This window comes from Lygodium microphyllum, chromosome 13, assembly GCF_053477565.2.
Source record: "Lygodium microphyllum isolate KBCC chromosome 13, Lygodium_microphyllum_v1.1.10, whole genome shotgun sequence".
In the NCBI taxonomy this organism is placed as follows: domain Eukaryota; kingdom Viridiplantae; phylum Streptophyta; class Polypodiopsida; order Schizaeales; family Lygodiaceae; genus Lygodium; species Lygodium microphyllum.
Window position 1 is genome coordinate 111976667 of NC_141147.1, and position 12939 is coordinate 111989605.

The 12939-nt window shown below is 42.3% G+C and overlaps 1 protein-coding gene across 18 annotated transcripts in view; it reads right to left on the bottom strand.

Annotated features, from left to right (window-relative positions):
• The window catches only part of LOC148027063 (uncharacterized), a 40797-nt gene extending 29676 nt beyond the window's left edge, over positions 1-11121 (bottom strand). For 11 of the 18 annotated variants that reach the window (XR_015692934.1, XR_015692931.1, XR_015692932.1 and 8 more), the window contains exon 1: positions 10804-11112. Coding sequence is in view for 12 of the 18 variants with exons in the window: in XM_087691592.1 (XP_087547718.1) it covers positions 10804-11035 (232 nt within the window). In the remaining 6 variants the exon portion in view is untranslated. Of the gene's footprint in view, positions 1-10803 lie in introns of all 18 variants that reach the window. The other 7 variants (XM_087691589.1, XM_087691588.1, XM_087691593.1 and 4 more) reach the window with 4 other exon arrangements.
• Positions 11122-12939: the final 1818 nt, after the last annotated feature.

Here is a 12939-nt window from a genome sequence, read left to right on the forward strand (position 1 = left end):
GATGCATATACTCCGAGGGAGTGGAGAGCAAAGGTCGAAGTCGGCAAGCATCGGTGGTGTGTCCGGTGATGCCGCAGTAGGAGCACCCAATAGTCTGGGCATCTATTGGTAAAGAAGCCATGGGTACCAGTGTGCCTTGCTAAAGAAAGAAGAGGTCAGCCGCGAACCATGAACTGCAATGTCCACCTCAAGGGCTGGGAGGGCAGTGGAAGGGCTGGAAGTGAGTTGCCATTCATAGGAGGAAGTTGCTAGTTGCCAGCTGCAAACGCAACCTGCAGCAATGAGGGAGGAGCTGCCGGCTATAGAATATCACCACTAGCAGTCTGACTGAGCCGCCAATAGCAGAGAACAACCGTCAATAATCTAGCTAAGCCACCAATAGCAAGAAGGAGCCGGCAGCAACAAAGAACAACCGCCAGCTTGCAGAGAACAGCCACTACCAACAGGGAGGAGCCGCCAGCAGCAAAGAACAGGTGCTGGAATACCGCCAAGTGCAACAAAAGAGCTGCCAATACTAAACGCAGCAAAGGGGAAGTGGAGGTGGCAGCAGCAGCCCCGAACAAAGGCTAGAAAACAGCAAACGCAGGAGGGAGCAGCAGCCAATTAGGGTGTTGATGCAGCGAAAGAAGAAGAGAAATGGATGCCGAACTCACCACCGGTCTTTGCCTTCACTAGAGTGGAGGATTTTTGCCACTGTTTGAGCAGATCCAGCTCTGATACAATGTCAAAATATGATGTACCAACGAGACAGTAGGGTTTGGGGGGGAGGAACACGGAGTGAACGCAGCAAACATGGAGAAGAGAAGAGAAGAGAGAAGAAACTTTGATGAATGGAATGATGAATATCTGAATCATGGAGTGAATGTGATACAAGGGAAGAAGGGTGCCGTAGCACAAGGAAGATCATGAAAACAACCACGAACCACAATGTCCTAAAGGGATGTGGGGTAGTGTAGAGGTTGGAGAGAAGAGGTGACGGACTGAATGAATCAACCGTGAAGAATGAGTGATAGAGGCAGCCTATAAATAGGCAAGAGACTATCTAGGGTAGCACCCAAAGGGAGGGCGCTAGCTATCTAGGGTGGCGCCCCACTATGGGCGCCCAGCCCCTTTTTGGGGCTATCCACTATGAAACCCTAAACGCAAAACACAACCCTAAACACAAAACACAAAACCCAAAACTGCGGGTGAAGGGTTCCTCAACACGCCCTGTGTTCCATGTTAGTCATTTGAAAGAACGATTGGAACAAGGTGAGTTAATTGTTCCGATTGAGTAAGTCCCACAACTTGAGGATACTACTCAATATGTTTCACTGGAACCTAAATCGCTTCTTGACCTTAGGACTAAACGATTCTATTGGACTATTTATCCCAAGTATTTGGTAAAGGGAAAAAATCACCCAGAGGCGGAGGCTACTTACAAATCAGTACACTGTACATACATTAAGAGTCATTTTCCCCACTTTGTTCAAGAGAATATTGCTGAAAACAACAATCATTCATAGGGGGGGAAGTGTTACATTCTTGGACATGCAGATGGGCACTAGTAGCATTAATCACAGTGGTCATGAAGTGACTTAGTGTGAATGCACTAAGGCACTTTAGGATTAGGTCAACTTAGTCCTATTTATAGGATAGAAGGCCCTATTGTGCACATTAATTGTGCCATCACCACTCTTGGAAAATTGGCCCATTGGCCGATACATCCATACATTGGGATGGTGTGGGCTAGTGGTATGGGATGCAAACCCTTGGAATGTGGTCATGGCCCGAATTGTTGCTAGCTTCAAAGCTTGCGTGAGCTTTGGCTCTATTTCCGGGAGGTGAGTCTAATGTCCAATCCCTTTTATTTGTGGATATAGCTTGTGTCGTTTCTTGTGTGCAAGTTGGATCCTAGGGAAACATTTCACACACTCCATAGAGCACAATGCCCACAACCACTTTGTCATGCCACACATCCTTACCTCCAACAGATTTGAGCCATCATCGCTCACCATAAGAGACGAGTACTTCGTCCCTTTAGTGGCTCGATGTCTTGGACCACCCCATGATAGATATTCTTGCCTCGAGGAGGATACATTGTTTCTAGAGAGTAATATTCATCAAGGTGGAATCCTATAGGCTAGCTAAAGGATCATTGAGAGATCATTTTGTACAATGACTAATTATATTAATCATAAGAGATATACAAGAGTCATGGCAAAGTAGCAAAAGAATCTGCCGTCCCTAGAGAGAAGGCCAGCATGCTGAATAAGATCCAACTACTAATTGAGAAGACCCTTGAGCCAAGCAATATGGCTTTGAACCCCAGAGGTAGAATCAAAGATCACGGCATTCGGAGTGACCCAATTGTGCCAACACCCCTATAATCTAAGAAAATGAAACACAATCTTCATATGCACGGGAATGGGATATTTTGCCTTACCAAAGACCCACTCAAAGGGACACAGCAAAGATCCCACCACACCTCTCCAAATGTTAGACGGGAGGGACTAGATCTTCTTGGCTAATGGGCACGAAATAATCTATGATGGAGGATTCCACATTCATAGTACAGAAGAAACAGTTGCCATTCGAAACATGGCACCTATAAAGAGTCGAGGCAAGGGACATGATGCCACCTATCATAACTCTCCAAAAAAAAACTTTGCATTTGAATGGAGTCTTATAAATCCACCGTCCCATAACAATCAATTTCCATCATGCCTTGCTTTTATGCACACCCCAAACCACAAGATTCCAATCCTGCCAAGGATGATTAGAAAAAAGGGAGGGGAGGGCTTTTGGTCCGACAACTGCATTGAGATGTTTCCCCATAAATCATGGTATCCACGAGGGATCTGAAAAACCCATCTAGCTATCCAGAAAGGCACCAACACACTGCAAGCCGATAAAGTCACATCCACAATAAGACCAAGCCCAAACATGCCATCCCATTGAACTTGGGATAGTCATTTTGTTTCCTTTCCCAAGAGAGTAGTTGGACACAACCAACAATTCAATCTACAAGGAACTAGCGTGTAGTCTATCCTCCACTAGATGTCAATTGACCTTCTAAAAAGCACCCTTCCATGAGCACACTAAGTGGGTCACTAGAACAGAAGAAGGAATCAAAAGCTGGGAGTCAATGCTGAGTATGTGCTACCATGAGCCTTGAACTTTAGTATTGCCTTGCACAAGTCCCTAGTCTTCAAGAAGAAAGCGAACAAGAGAAATCCAAGGCTGATGGCCATCACACATGGCTTGAAATAGTGATCAATGGAGAGTAACCATGTGAGTCTCAATATCCTAAACAGCCCCACTACCTATGCTTTTGGGAGTATAGACATGGCTCCAAGAAATCCAAGAAATACTAGCATGCACAAAATCATTTTTCCGTAGCATGAAACAAACATGCCTAGTAAGGTCGTTCAAACTACTCCTGGCCCCCAAGGCAACAGTGGCACAAAATAGGTAAGCATGGGCAGCATAATACTCTACGCCACTTTGAGGTGCACATGAAATGGCTAGGCCTAAGATTTCAATTAAAGAAACTTAGCTTCCAGCTTCTAAGAGATCCATTGCAACAATTGTTAAGACTAAACATCAACACCTGACGGTTAATCTTGATGTCATGCAATATGGCCGTATGGAACCACTTACCACCCCAAAGCCTCTAAATCTGATTCACTGCAGCTGATGAGGGACGATTTAGTGGCATTAATATGGAGGGCCGAAGCATATCCAAGCAAATCTGAAACATCCAATGCCTTGTGTAGGTTATCCCTGTCTACTTTATATATCATGAAAGTATCATCAGCCAATGCCTACCCAATAAAATGTTGATTCAGTGGAAGAGATAAACCAGCCAGCTCCCAAGTCTCAACTAGATGCGGCAACATGGTGAGAACTAGATGGATGGCAAGGGCAAAAAACAAGGGACTCAAAGGGCAATCTTGTTTGACCGACTATGCAAGAGTAACGGACTCGGTAAACCCACCATTCAGCATGACACACAAAGAAACATCACTACTAATAGTCTATAACAATCGGGACATATATGGCCCAAAACCCATGGTTTGCATAAGCTCCACAAGAAAAGACCATTCAAAGTAGTCAAAGGCCTTCTCCGCATCCAATTGGACCATAACAACCTCCTGATTGGATTGCTTCCAATAATCTATGCCCATCTGTACATTCAGGATATTATGCAAGATATTCTTGCCTTTAATGTACCCATACTAATGGGGATGCACAATGCCAAGGATATGCTTATAGAGGCGATTAGCCAACACCTTCGAGAATATCTTGTACATGGTGCCCATCAATGAAATTGGTTGCCAATGTTTGAGCATCGAAGGGGCACGGACTTTGGATATCAACTTAATAGCCCCTTCTTTCCAAGATGCAAGCATGCTTCCAAAAGACACATGACTGCTAAAGGTTTTACCAGATGAGTTGCATAAGTCTCAACCATCCCAACCAAGACTTTTAACCCTGGGCAAGTGCAATAAGGGATCCATGACCTCATCCTCATGAATCTTAGTCTCCAAGGCAGCATGGATATCAAGTGAAACTGATCAGAAGGTGCCTGTCTTGAATCCAGAAGTTCTTGAAAACAAGTTCTACACATATGAACAATGGACTTGAGATTTGTAACCATCCAGCCATCAGCATTCTGCAGTCTCACCATGTTTGCTCGTGAAAGGAATGCATGCAAGCCACAAAAGAATTTATGGGACTGATAGGAATTATCCTACAAACCCTCGATTTAAGTTTGGCTTGCTAATAAGATCTTTGATGAAAATATGCCATATGTCATCCTACTTGCTATGAGAGCAAATCCCACAAACATTCAAAGTGGCGATCTTTATATATTAACAAAAGAAAATCATGTTCGAGGCTAAGCTTGCCTTGATTTAACTTTCTCTGCCAACGCCTCAAATATCCCATCATCTAGAAAATCAACCAGCATTGCAAATGCATTCTGTCCCTGTAGCAATAATCCCAGGGAATGGTCACCTTGCCTTTCCTATCAAAGGCAAGATGGGCTAGTAGATCCCTAGGACTATAAGCAAACACTTTAGCATTTCCAAACCTTTGCTAACCAAAAGGAAGTACTTCAAAATATAATCAGAAAAAGGCTTATCCTTCCTTCACACGTATGTATGAAAGCAATCTTGAAAGCTTGTGTGCATGGCACCTAGCAACTCAACATCAACCTTTTTCCCTCTTTTTGGATACTAGGTTCAAATTGAGCCAAGGGTTGCATGGGTTGTTTTGTGAGAGTGTGCAATGGAAGAGAATCACAAACATAGAGAGAAAAGGAGAGGAGAAGAGAAAGCAAGAAGAGAAGAATGATATACGCTAAACAAAGAAGAAAGCTAAATACAATGAGGACTGATTAGTCCCTGCATGCAGCCCAATGCATCAATGAGAGAAACCAGCCTTTCTCCTCAAATAGGGTAGCAATAACCTATTTTAACAATAATTACCGCAAGTAATGAATTCACATAAATTGAAATGCACATTTTACCTCTTAAATATTGGATAATGGACAGCCTATTGGCCTCAAAACTAGCGCCCCTTTTGGCTTAACTTTTATTGCAAATGAATGGAGTACAGCTGAGATTCAGTGATCTCCACTGCTAATCCAACTGTTACTTGTTGTCATAAATGACCAGCAAGCCTTCAAACCAATTTACCCCTTGGTTTGCTTGGGGAATCGGCCTTCACCCTACTCCTCCTTCAATTTCAGCTGTTGGAATTCAAGTCCTAGGCCTTCAATTCTAAGCATAGATCCCGAGATAGTTGTCAAAACCCTAAATTTGTGTTATGAATTAGGATTTACAGCAGAGATTGACTGAAACCTCTTCATCTGATGGCTCAAATTGCTAGAAATGCTAAGATAACTTCAAAGATGGCTGAAAAATGAAAGAACACCAGAAGGACCTTGGGATGTTGTCAAGTGCACCCAAAGGCTCCAAACAACTGCTACCTTCTGTAGACTATAGGACTAGTCCCTAGTGGCTGCAAATCACATCAATAGTATCTCCTTGCTCTCTAACAACCTCCTCCTCTCCCCCAACGGCTAGAATATTAGCCACCAACAACATTTTTCCCACTTGCATAGGCAAGTTTTGCCAAGTGGCAGCCTTCTAATCACATTTTTCAATATTATCCATCTTATTAAATTAATTTTTAGATAATTATTTTTGAAAATTAATTTAATAAGTATTTTAGTATCCAAAAAAAAAAAATCAACCTACCAATAATTTAATTGGCTAGGCCAATTTGTCTTCCAAGTATCCCTAAGCATTTATTGACCCTTAGACTGGCATTAATTAATTAATTAATGCCTAGTCTCTAATGTCAACACTAACATTAGTGGCCAATAAATGTTAGTCTACCCTATTTTGTATGTCAATCTGTCATCTCCTAGTTGTGAGCTCCTGTCAAAGTCTGGCACGAGACAAAGGAGCTCTATCAGTCTAGGGTATTGCTATTTTAGTGTGCATTTCTTTTTTGGATGGCATTCTGCCCAATCAGGGCATTTTCTATTTCTTGGGCAATCGGTCAGTTTTAGGGCTGCAGCCAACAGGTCGGCCAGATCTAGAGGTTGGGGGATATGTATAGCAGTCCCCCCTATTCATTCTCACTCATTTCTTTTTGCAGATTCAGCACACACTGCTCCCTCTCCTCTCCGACATTGGTGCTGCTATCTTTTCCAGCCTGATCTAGTGCCCTCACTTACGCTCCGGGCTGCGTCCAGGGCTGATCAGTCCACAACTTTGTATCCAGCATTCATTTCAGTCAGTGCAGTATTTCTTCCTTCATTTTCTGCTCTGTGTGTGTGTGTGCGCGCGCGTGTGTGTGTGTGTGTGTTCCTTCTTCCGTTGCCAATCTCACATGGTATAAGAGCCTAACTAAGAGCACGGAGAGCTTCCATTGTAGAGGAGGACACCCACTAGCCAATCAGCCCTTTCTCCACCCATTGCAGCCAAGGCGGTGCAGCCCCAGGCTGAAACGCAGCTTGCGTTTTTCTATTCTCATGCTCCTAGTGGTGGAGGCGACAGCTTTCCTGGTGGCTGCAGCCTGCGTTTTCATCAAACAAAGCCCTATGGGGGTCCACAACAGCACCTGACGAGGAGGTGACTTCTTCTAGAGGACAAACAGTAGTTTTTCTCTCTAGACAGCAGATTTTTTTGTCTCCTTGTGCAGGTGAGAGCATTTACTATGGTCTCCTTTGAGCAGGCCAGCCCAATCTGCTCATCTTCTATTGCAGATTGCTTGGTGATTACAGTTTTGAAGAATGTCTTACCAGTTTTCAGGCTTTGATGACTCGGAGGAGGAGCTTCTTTCTCGCCACTCCTCTGAATGGAGATGTCACTATCGGGAGTCTCATGATCCCAGATGGGATGAGTCTCCTCCAACCTGTCCTTCTATCCATGTATCTCAGAGGGTTCCATCTATTGTGAAGGCACCATCGGAGAAGCATCCATCACATATACATCGGAGAAGCATCCATCGGAGAAGCTTCCCTAATTCCCTCTATATACAGGTACCCACTCTCCCTTCCTTTCCCAAGGAAGACAAGTTGGATGGTTCCAACTATTCCCTATGGTCGTGCAAGGTGGAGTGCATCCTCAACACTTTCGATCTATGGGCGCTTGTTTCTTCACCGATTCCTTGTCCCGAGGAAGACCCTGATGATGGGGTCTCCATGGACCGTGCCACCTTATGGGATCGGCTCAACTCTCAAGCCCGTTCCTTTCTCTTTATGAGTCTACAGGATTCTGTTCTTGTATATGTTTGCACGTTGCCAACTAAAGCGAAAGTGTGGGTGAAGCTTGCACCTTTGTAAGCATTTTGTGGAGCTATTCTGGCAATATTGCAATCCACGAAAAATGGAAACGTCAATGAGGGGATTGTGGTAGGCTTGCCATGTAGCCTCATTTTTCCTATTTTCAGAGTTTTGATTAGTTTCCAATGTTTATGTCCATTTATAGGCTGAAGCATTTCAAGTAGGATACACAATCCTGTATCCAATCCTCGTTTATAGTCTTTTCAACATAGCAACAACAAAACATGTGTCTTTGGCTTCAAAACTTTAGAAATATTTCTAGAAGTAAGAAACATTTTTTTGAGTAAAAAATGTGAGGTTTTTTTTAATAAGTAAAGTTGGGCTTCACTAAAATATTGTGCAATGCTGCACAGGACATAATTTGGGCTTTTTTGCTCTAAACTTCCATGCTTTTAAGCAAATATATCAATCCATGATTGAGTTTGTGCATGTGACTCAACTAGGGCACCAAGATATTATCAAGTGTATTTAGGCATTTTTATTTGGCCATTACAATGTGGTTTTAGGCATTTTTCAACTAAACTGACTTGTCATAGTTTAAGCATTTATTTTGCCCTATTTGAGACACTCCTCCTCCATAGTCATCATTATCTATCATTTACAGGTCCTTGCTGGAGAGAGAAACTAGTGCTACTACCTTCACAGCCAGTGACTCACATTCGTTCTGTATTGTCTCATGTCTTGGTATATGGATTCCATTTCTCAAGCATTCTTTTGGGTTCTCTTCTTTTGCAGTGTTCTTATTTTCTCTCTGTCTTGTGTTTAGTAGTCTATCTCAGCATACGCATATGCTTCCATTGCTGCATCCACTTCTTACATGGTATCAAACTACAAGATCTATGCTCGTGCTGATATTTTTCTGCTTGTTTCAGGTCTGTCACACCTCTTCTAATTAGGCGAACCTATTGTTGCCTCTTCAGCCTGTGTGTTGCTCGCAGTTGCCTGCATTTTATGCCTAGGAGCCTGTATTTTCAGCCTGCACCAATTTCTTTGCCTATCATCATTAGTTTGCTGCATTTATTGCTCCATCAGCTTGCGTTTTTGGTTTTCTGACCCTAACTCTGGCTAGACGACTGTTTCTACAAGCCATTTTTTATGTTTGTGGCAGTTTTTGGCCGTGTTTTCATCCTTTTGCAGCAGTCACCCTTCTTTTCTCATCAGATTTTTGTTTACACTGCATGTGAACTCTCCTTTTTCGCAGTTTTTGCTGTTGGTTTGGCTATATTCTCTCTCTGTAAGTCTTATATTCTCTATCTTCTCTTCTTATTCTCTCTGAATGGCTCCTCCATGCACTTCTACTAATGATAAGTTACATGGCCCTAATTCCCTAACATGGAGTATTGTTATCAAAGCCTAGTTCGTGTAGAAGCGCTTATGGTACATTTTTTAGGGAGCCATTCCATGTCCTCAGCGTCCTTTTCCAATTTCAAAGGATTTTGATGAGGATAATCATGAGAAAGTTATACTTACATAGGATATAGATGATAGTTGTGCCTATTTTGCTCTTCTTTGATGTATTTCTAAAGAAGTTCTAGTAGCGGTTACCTCCTACAGGACATCTCCAGACATATGGTCAAAGCTTCAGATATCATATGAGGCACCTTCCACCATGCGTGCAATGATACTTTATGGATAACTTCAATAAATGAAGTTCAAACTTGAGGACACTATTCAGCCATTTTTGCTCCGTGTTACACATGTGCAAGACCAAATAGCGGTCTAGTCAAAGGGCGAATCCATGGTCACATATGTTCAAAGGCATTTTTGACGAGATGATCTTATATACAATTGCGAAACATTATTGACAAACATTGAGAGCTGCTTTGATTCTTCTCTATTTTAAGAGCTAGTACGATTGACATTGCCATCAAGTTCTCTCCACAACACCTTGGTGGTGGCTTGTGCGCTCGCTGCTTGGGTATCCATGGTTCTACTCCGGTGGTCCTTTTGTTGCATGTACTATGATGGAACATTATCATTGTATATTGTATTATATCAGATCACCCATGATCTGAGAGAGGGTCTTAGCACGTATGTTAGTTCGTGGTTAAGTCTATGTATGTGACTCATTGGGCTAGGGTACCAAGATATTATCCTGTGTATTTAGGCATTTTTCAACCAAATCGGCCTATCATATTTTTAGTATTTATTTTGCCCTATTTCAAGCACTCATGTATCATGACTTATGCTCAATTGTATCATGTATTTGACTTGAATGATAAATAATAAAAAACACATGCTTGAAGACCCAAGTATTGGCAACTATGATTGCCTTGTACGATATGCAAAGTATAATAATGGTGAGTATGATATCAACCATGACCACAAGTACCCATGCAAAAAGAAGCTAAGTCGGTCCTAGGAATCCAAAAGTGATGTCAAAGAGTGGGCCTGATCTCAGCTTCCATGAGGCAGCCATCATCCTTTCTGTTTGCATCTAAGTCTGCATTTCAATCAATCTTTGGATAAGGTTTTGCTGCCTAAAGATTAGGAGGTGCTTATGTCCTTGTCTTAACCATTGGCAAAGATTACTGCATATGTCCCTATGCGAGTTTCTATAAGCCACATGCATCCAATGCGTAATCTGCGGCATGGCAGCCTGGTTGACCTATTATATTCAATGATCTCCAGTCGTGGGAACACAATGATGGTTAGACATCCAAAATATCACCAACATCTGATATACAAATGCAAGGATTATCAAGCAATTGCCAGAAACAGCGGTAAAACACATCCGTGTGAAACTCTTGTATATCAGCAAGACATACACATGCACCCATTCAACGGCATACTACCTGCAGGCAGCAATGCAGGAGACGCCATTTCACCATGTGCATGCAAGAGGCGGTTAATTAGAGCAAAGTCTATGCCCAGGCATTGCAAAGTAATGCATCATTGGAATCCTTCCACTCCTAGTCAAAAATTCGTTCAGGACCTTGGCGAAGGCCGAGAACTCGCACCTGCTTTCAAGGTAGAAACAGAAAAAGCATGAATTTTGTGTTGCCACGAAGCGCTCCCGATTATGCGAGTGGTGTCACACGACAGCGGAGGTCGATGATGCAGAAGATGAAGAGCGGAGGTCATGGCTCTCTCTCTCTCTCTCTCTGGCCTCCACCCCGCCCCGCTCGCGCGCCTTATCGTGTATACGATGTCATGAAATTTGGCTCGAAACTTTAATCTACACCATGTCATCCGTTGCCTTCATAGGGGTGAACTAGGCGCTCAACACCTAGATTCTTTGTTATTCAACTCTTCGCACCCATCTTAGGCTGGTGTTTCCCACCCGTGACAATTGGAGAGAGGGAGGGCCCTAACACCAATGCGAGTACTAGAATAATCTGTGCCTAGTGTTTACCGGTGCAAAACGATACAATTACAGCACTTTGAGGCCTGCTTCAAGTGGCAAGAGGACTCATATATAGGTGTTATATTTTGGATTCTCCTAGTCGTTACAAATGGGTCAATATTGCTGAGAGCAAGCATCCACAAGAGTGAGAAAGATAGAGGACTAAGAGAAAGTTTATCTTATCTACATGCAGGATTTGTTGTATGAAGGTATGGGTGTATATTAGCGGGGGTCACACAACTTAGCCTTGAAGAAGGCTTCTCTAGCTTCAACATCACCCAACTTGTTATCCACAAGTTCTCCTAATAGCAACTCAAAAAACGGACTCACTGGATCTGGTTGTTGGGCAATCACTAACTTGATTTGGGGATGAATAGACATCCACCATTGCCGGAGACCACCCACAAAGCCATGGGTCATGGCATTAAGCACATCCACGTGATTAGCATTAGGCTTATCAAGTAATTTTTTACTAACATAGGTGTACATCATGTAGACTAACAATTATATTTCTTCACGATTTTTACCATCAATAGACCAAATGGGAAAGCTTCCAACCTTCTCTAGTACACCACCTAGTTTTTCAGGCTTTTTATCACCATCCTTTGAAGAGGAATGGGCATTAAGGAACTCATCTTCAATGTACTCATGATGAGGGTTGATGGGTCTAAAAGACTCATCCACTATACTATCACCATTTTCATCTGAAGAGGAAATGGCTCTGATCCAATGGTTATAGGCATTAGCATCTATTAAGTACCAAGCAGGAAGATTATTTGTGCAAGAGTAAATTCTAAGGATTCATCCATCATTTTGGAGTGCAATTTGTTCTGGATATACCAACTAATGTCATCTCTATCACCCACCATAAGTTCTTCCAATAGCAACTCAAAAAATGGAGTCACTGGATCTAGTTATTGGGCAATCACTAACTTGATGTGGGGATGAATAGACATCCACCATTGTTGAAGACCACCCACAAAACCATGGGTCTCTCTCTCTCTCTCTCTCTCTCTCTCTCTCTCTCTCTCTCTCTCTCTCTCTCTCTCTCTCTCTCTCTCTCTCTCTCTCTCTCTCTCTCTCTCTCTCTCTATATATATATATATATATATATATATATATATATTAATATGAGAAGAAAATAGAACTATAAAACAATAATCATGGGAGATAGAGAAAACTATAAAACTAAAATGTTTTTGGTAAAATTAATAATAATAATAAAAGTATAAGACACGTTTGCACATGTTTTGTTATTATGACCACACGGCCCACCCCAAGATTTCATGGCTCATGGTGTGGCACTTGCCCCCCAAATATATATTGTTCCCCTCTCCAACTTTTGATCTCGATGACATCCAACTCCTCCAAACTTAGTACATGAGAGAGAGAGAGAGAGAGAGAGAGAGAGAGAGGTATGCTTTTTATGGACCTTACTACATTTGCAAGATGTTATAATAGTTTTCCTTTGCTTTCTAGATTGTGATGACAAATAAGTTTAGGAAGTTTTATGGCATACAATTAATGAAGTGGATGTATTGAGTAAGCATGTTTGTAGCCAAACCAAAGCCATTGACCTTATTAGTAGTGAGGTCAAGCTCAATTGTGTGTGATATATAGTCACCCTCAAATGTATTTTGGTGTATGTATTTTGAAGCAAAGAACAAAGTGTCGTCTAGCAAAACTAATAAAAATCCATTGGTAAGCATTTGCATGTTTGCTCATGTTCTACAAGATGTCTAACTAGAAA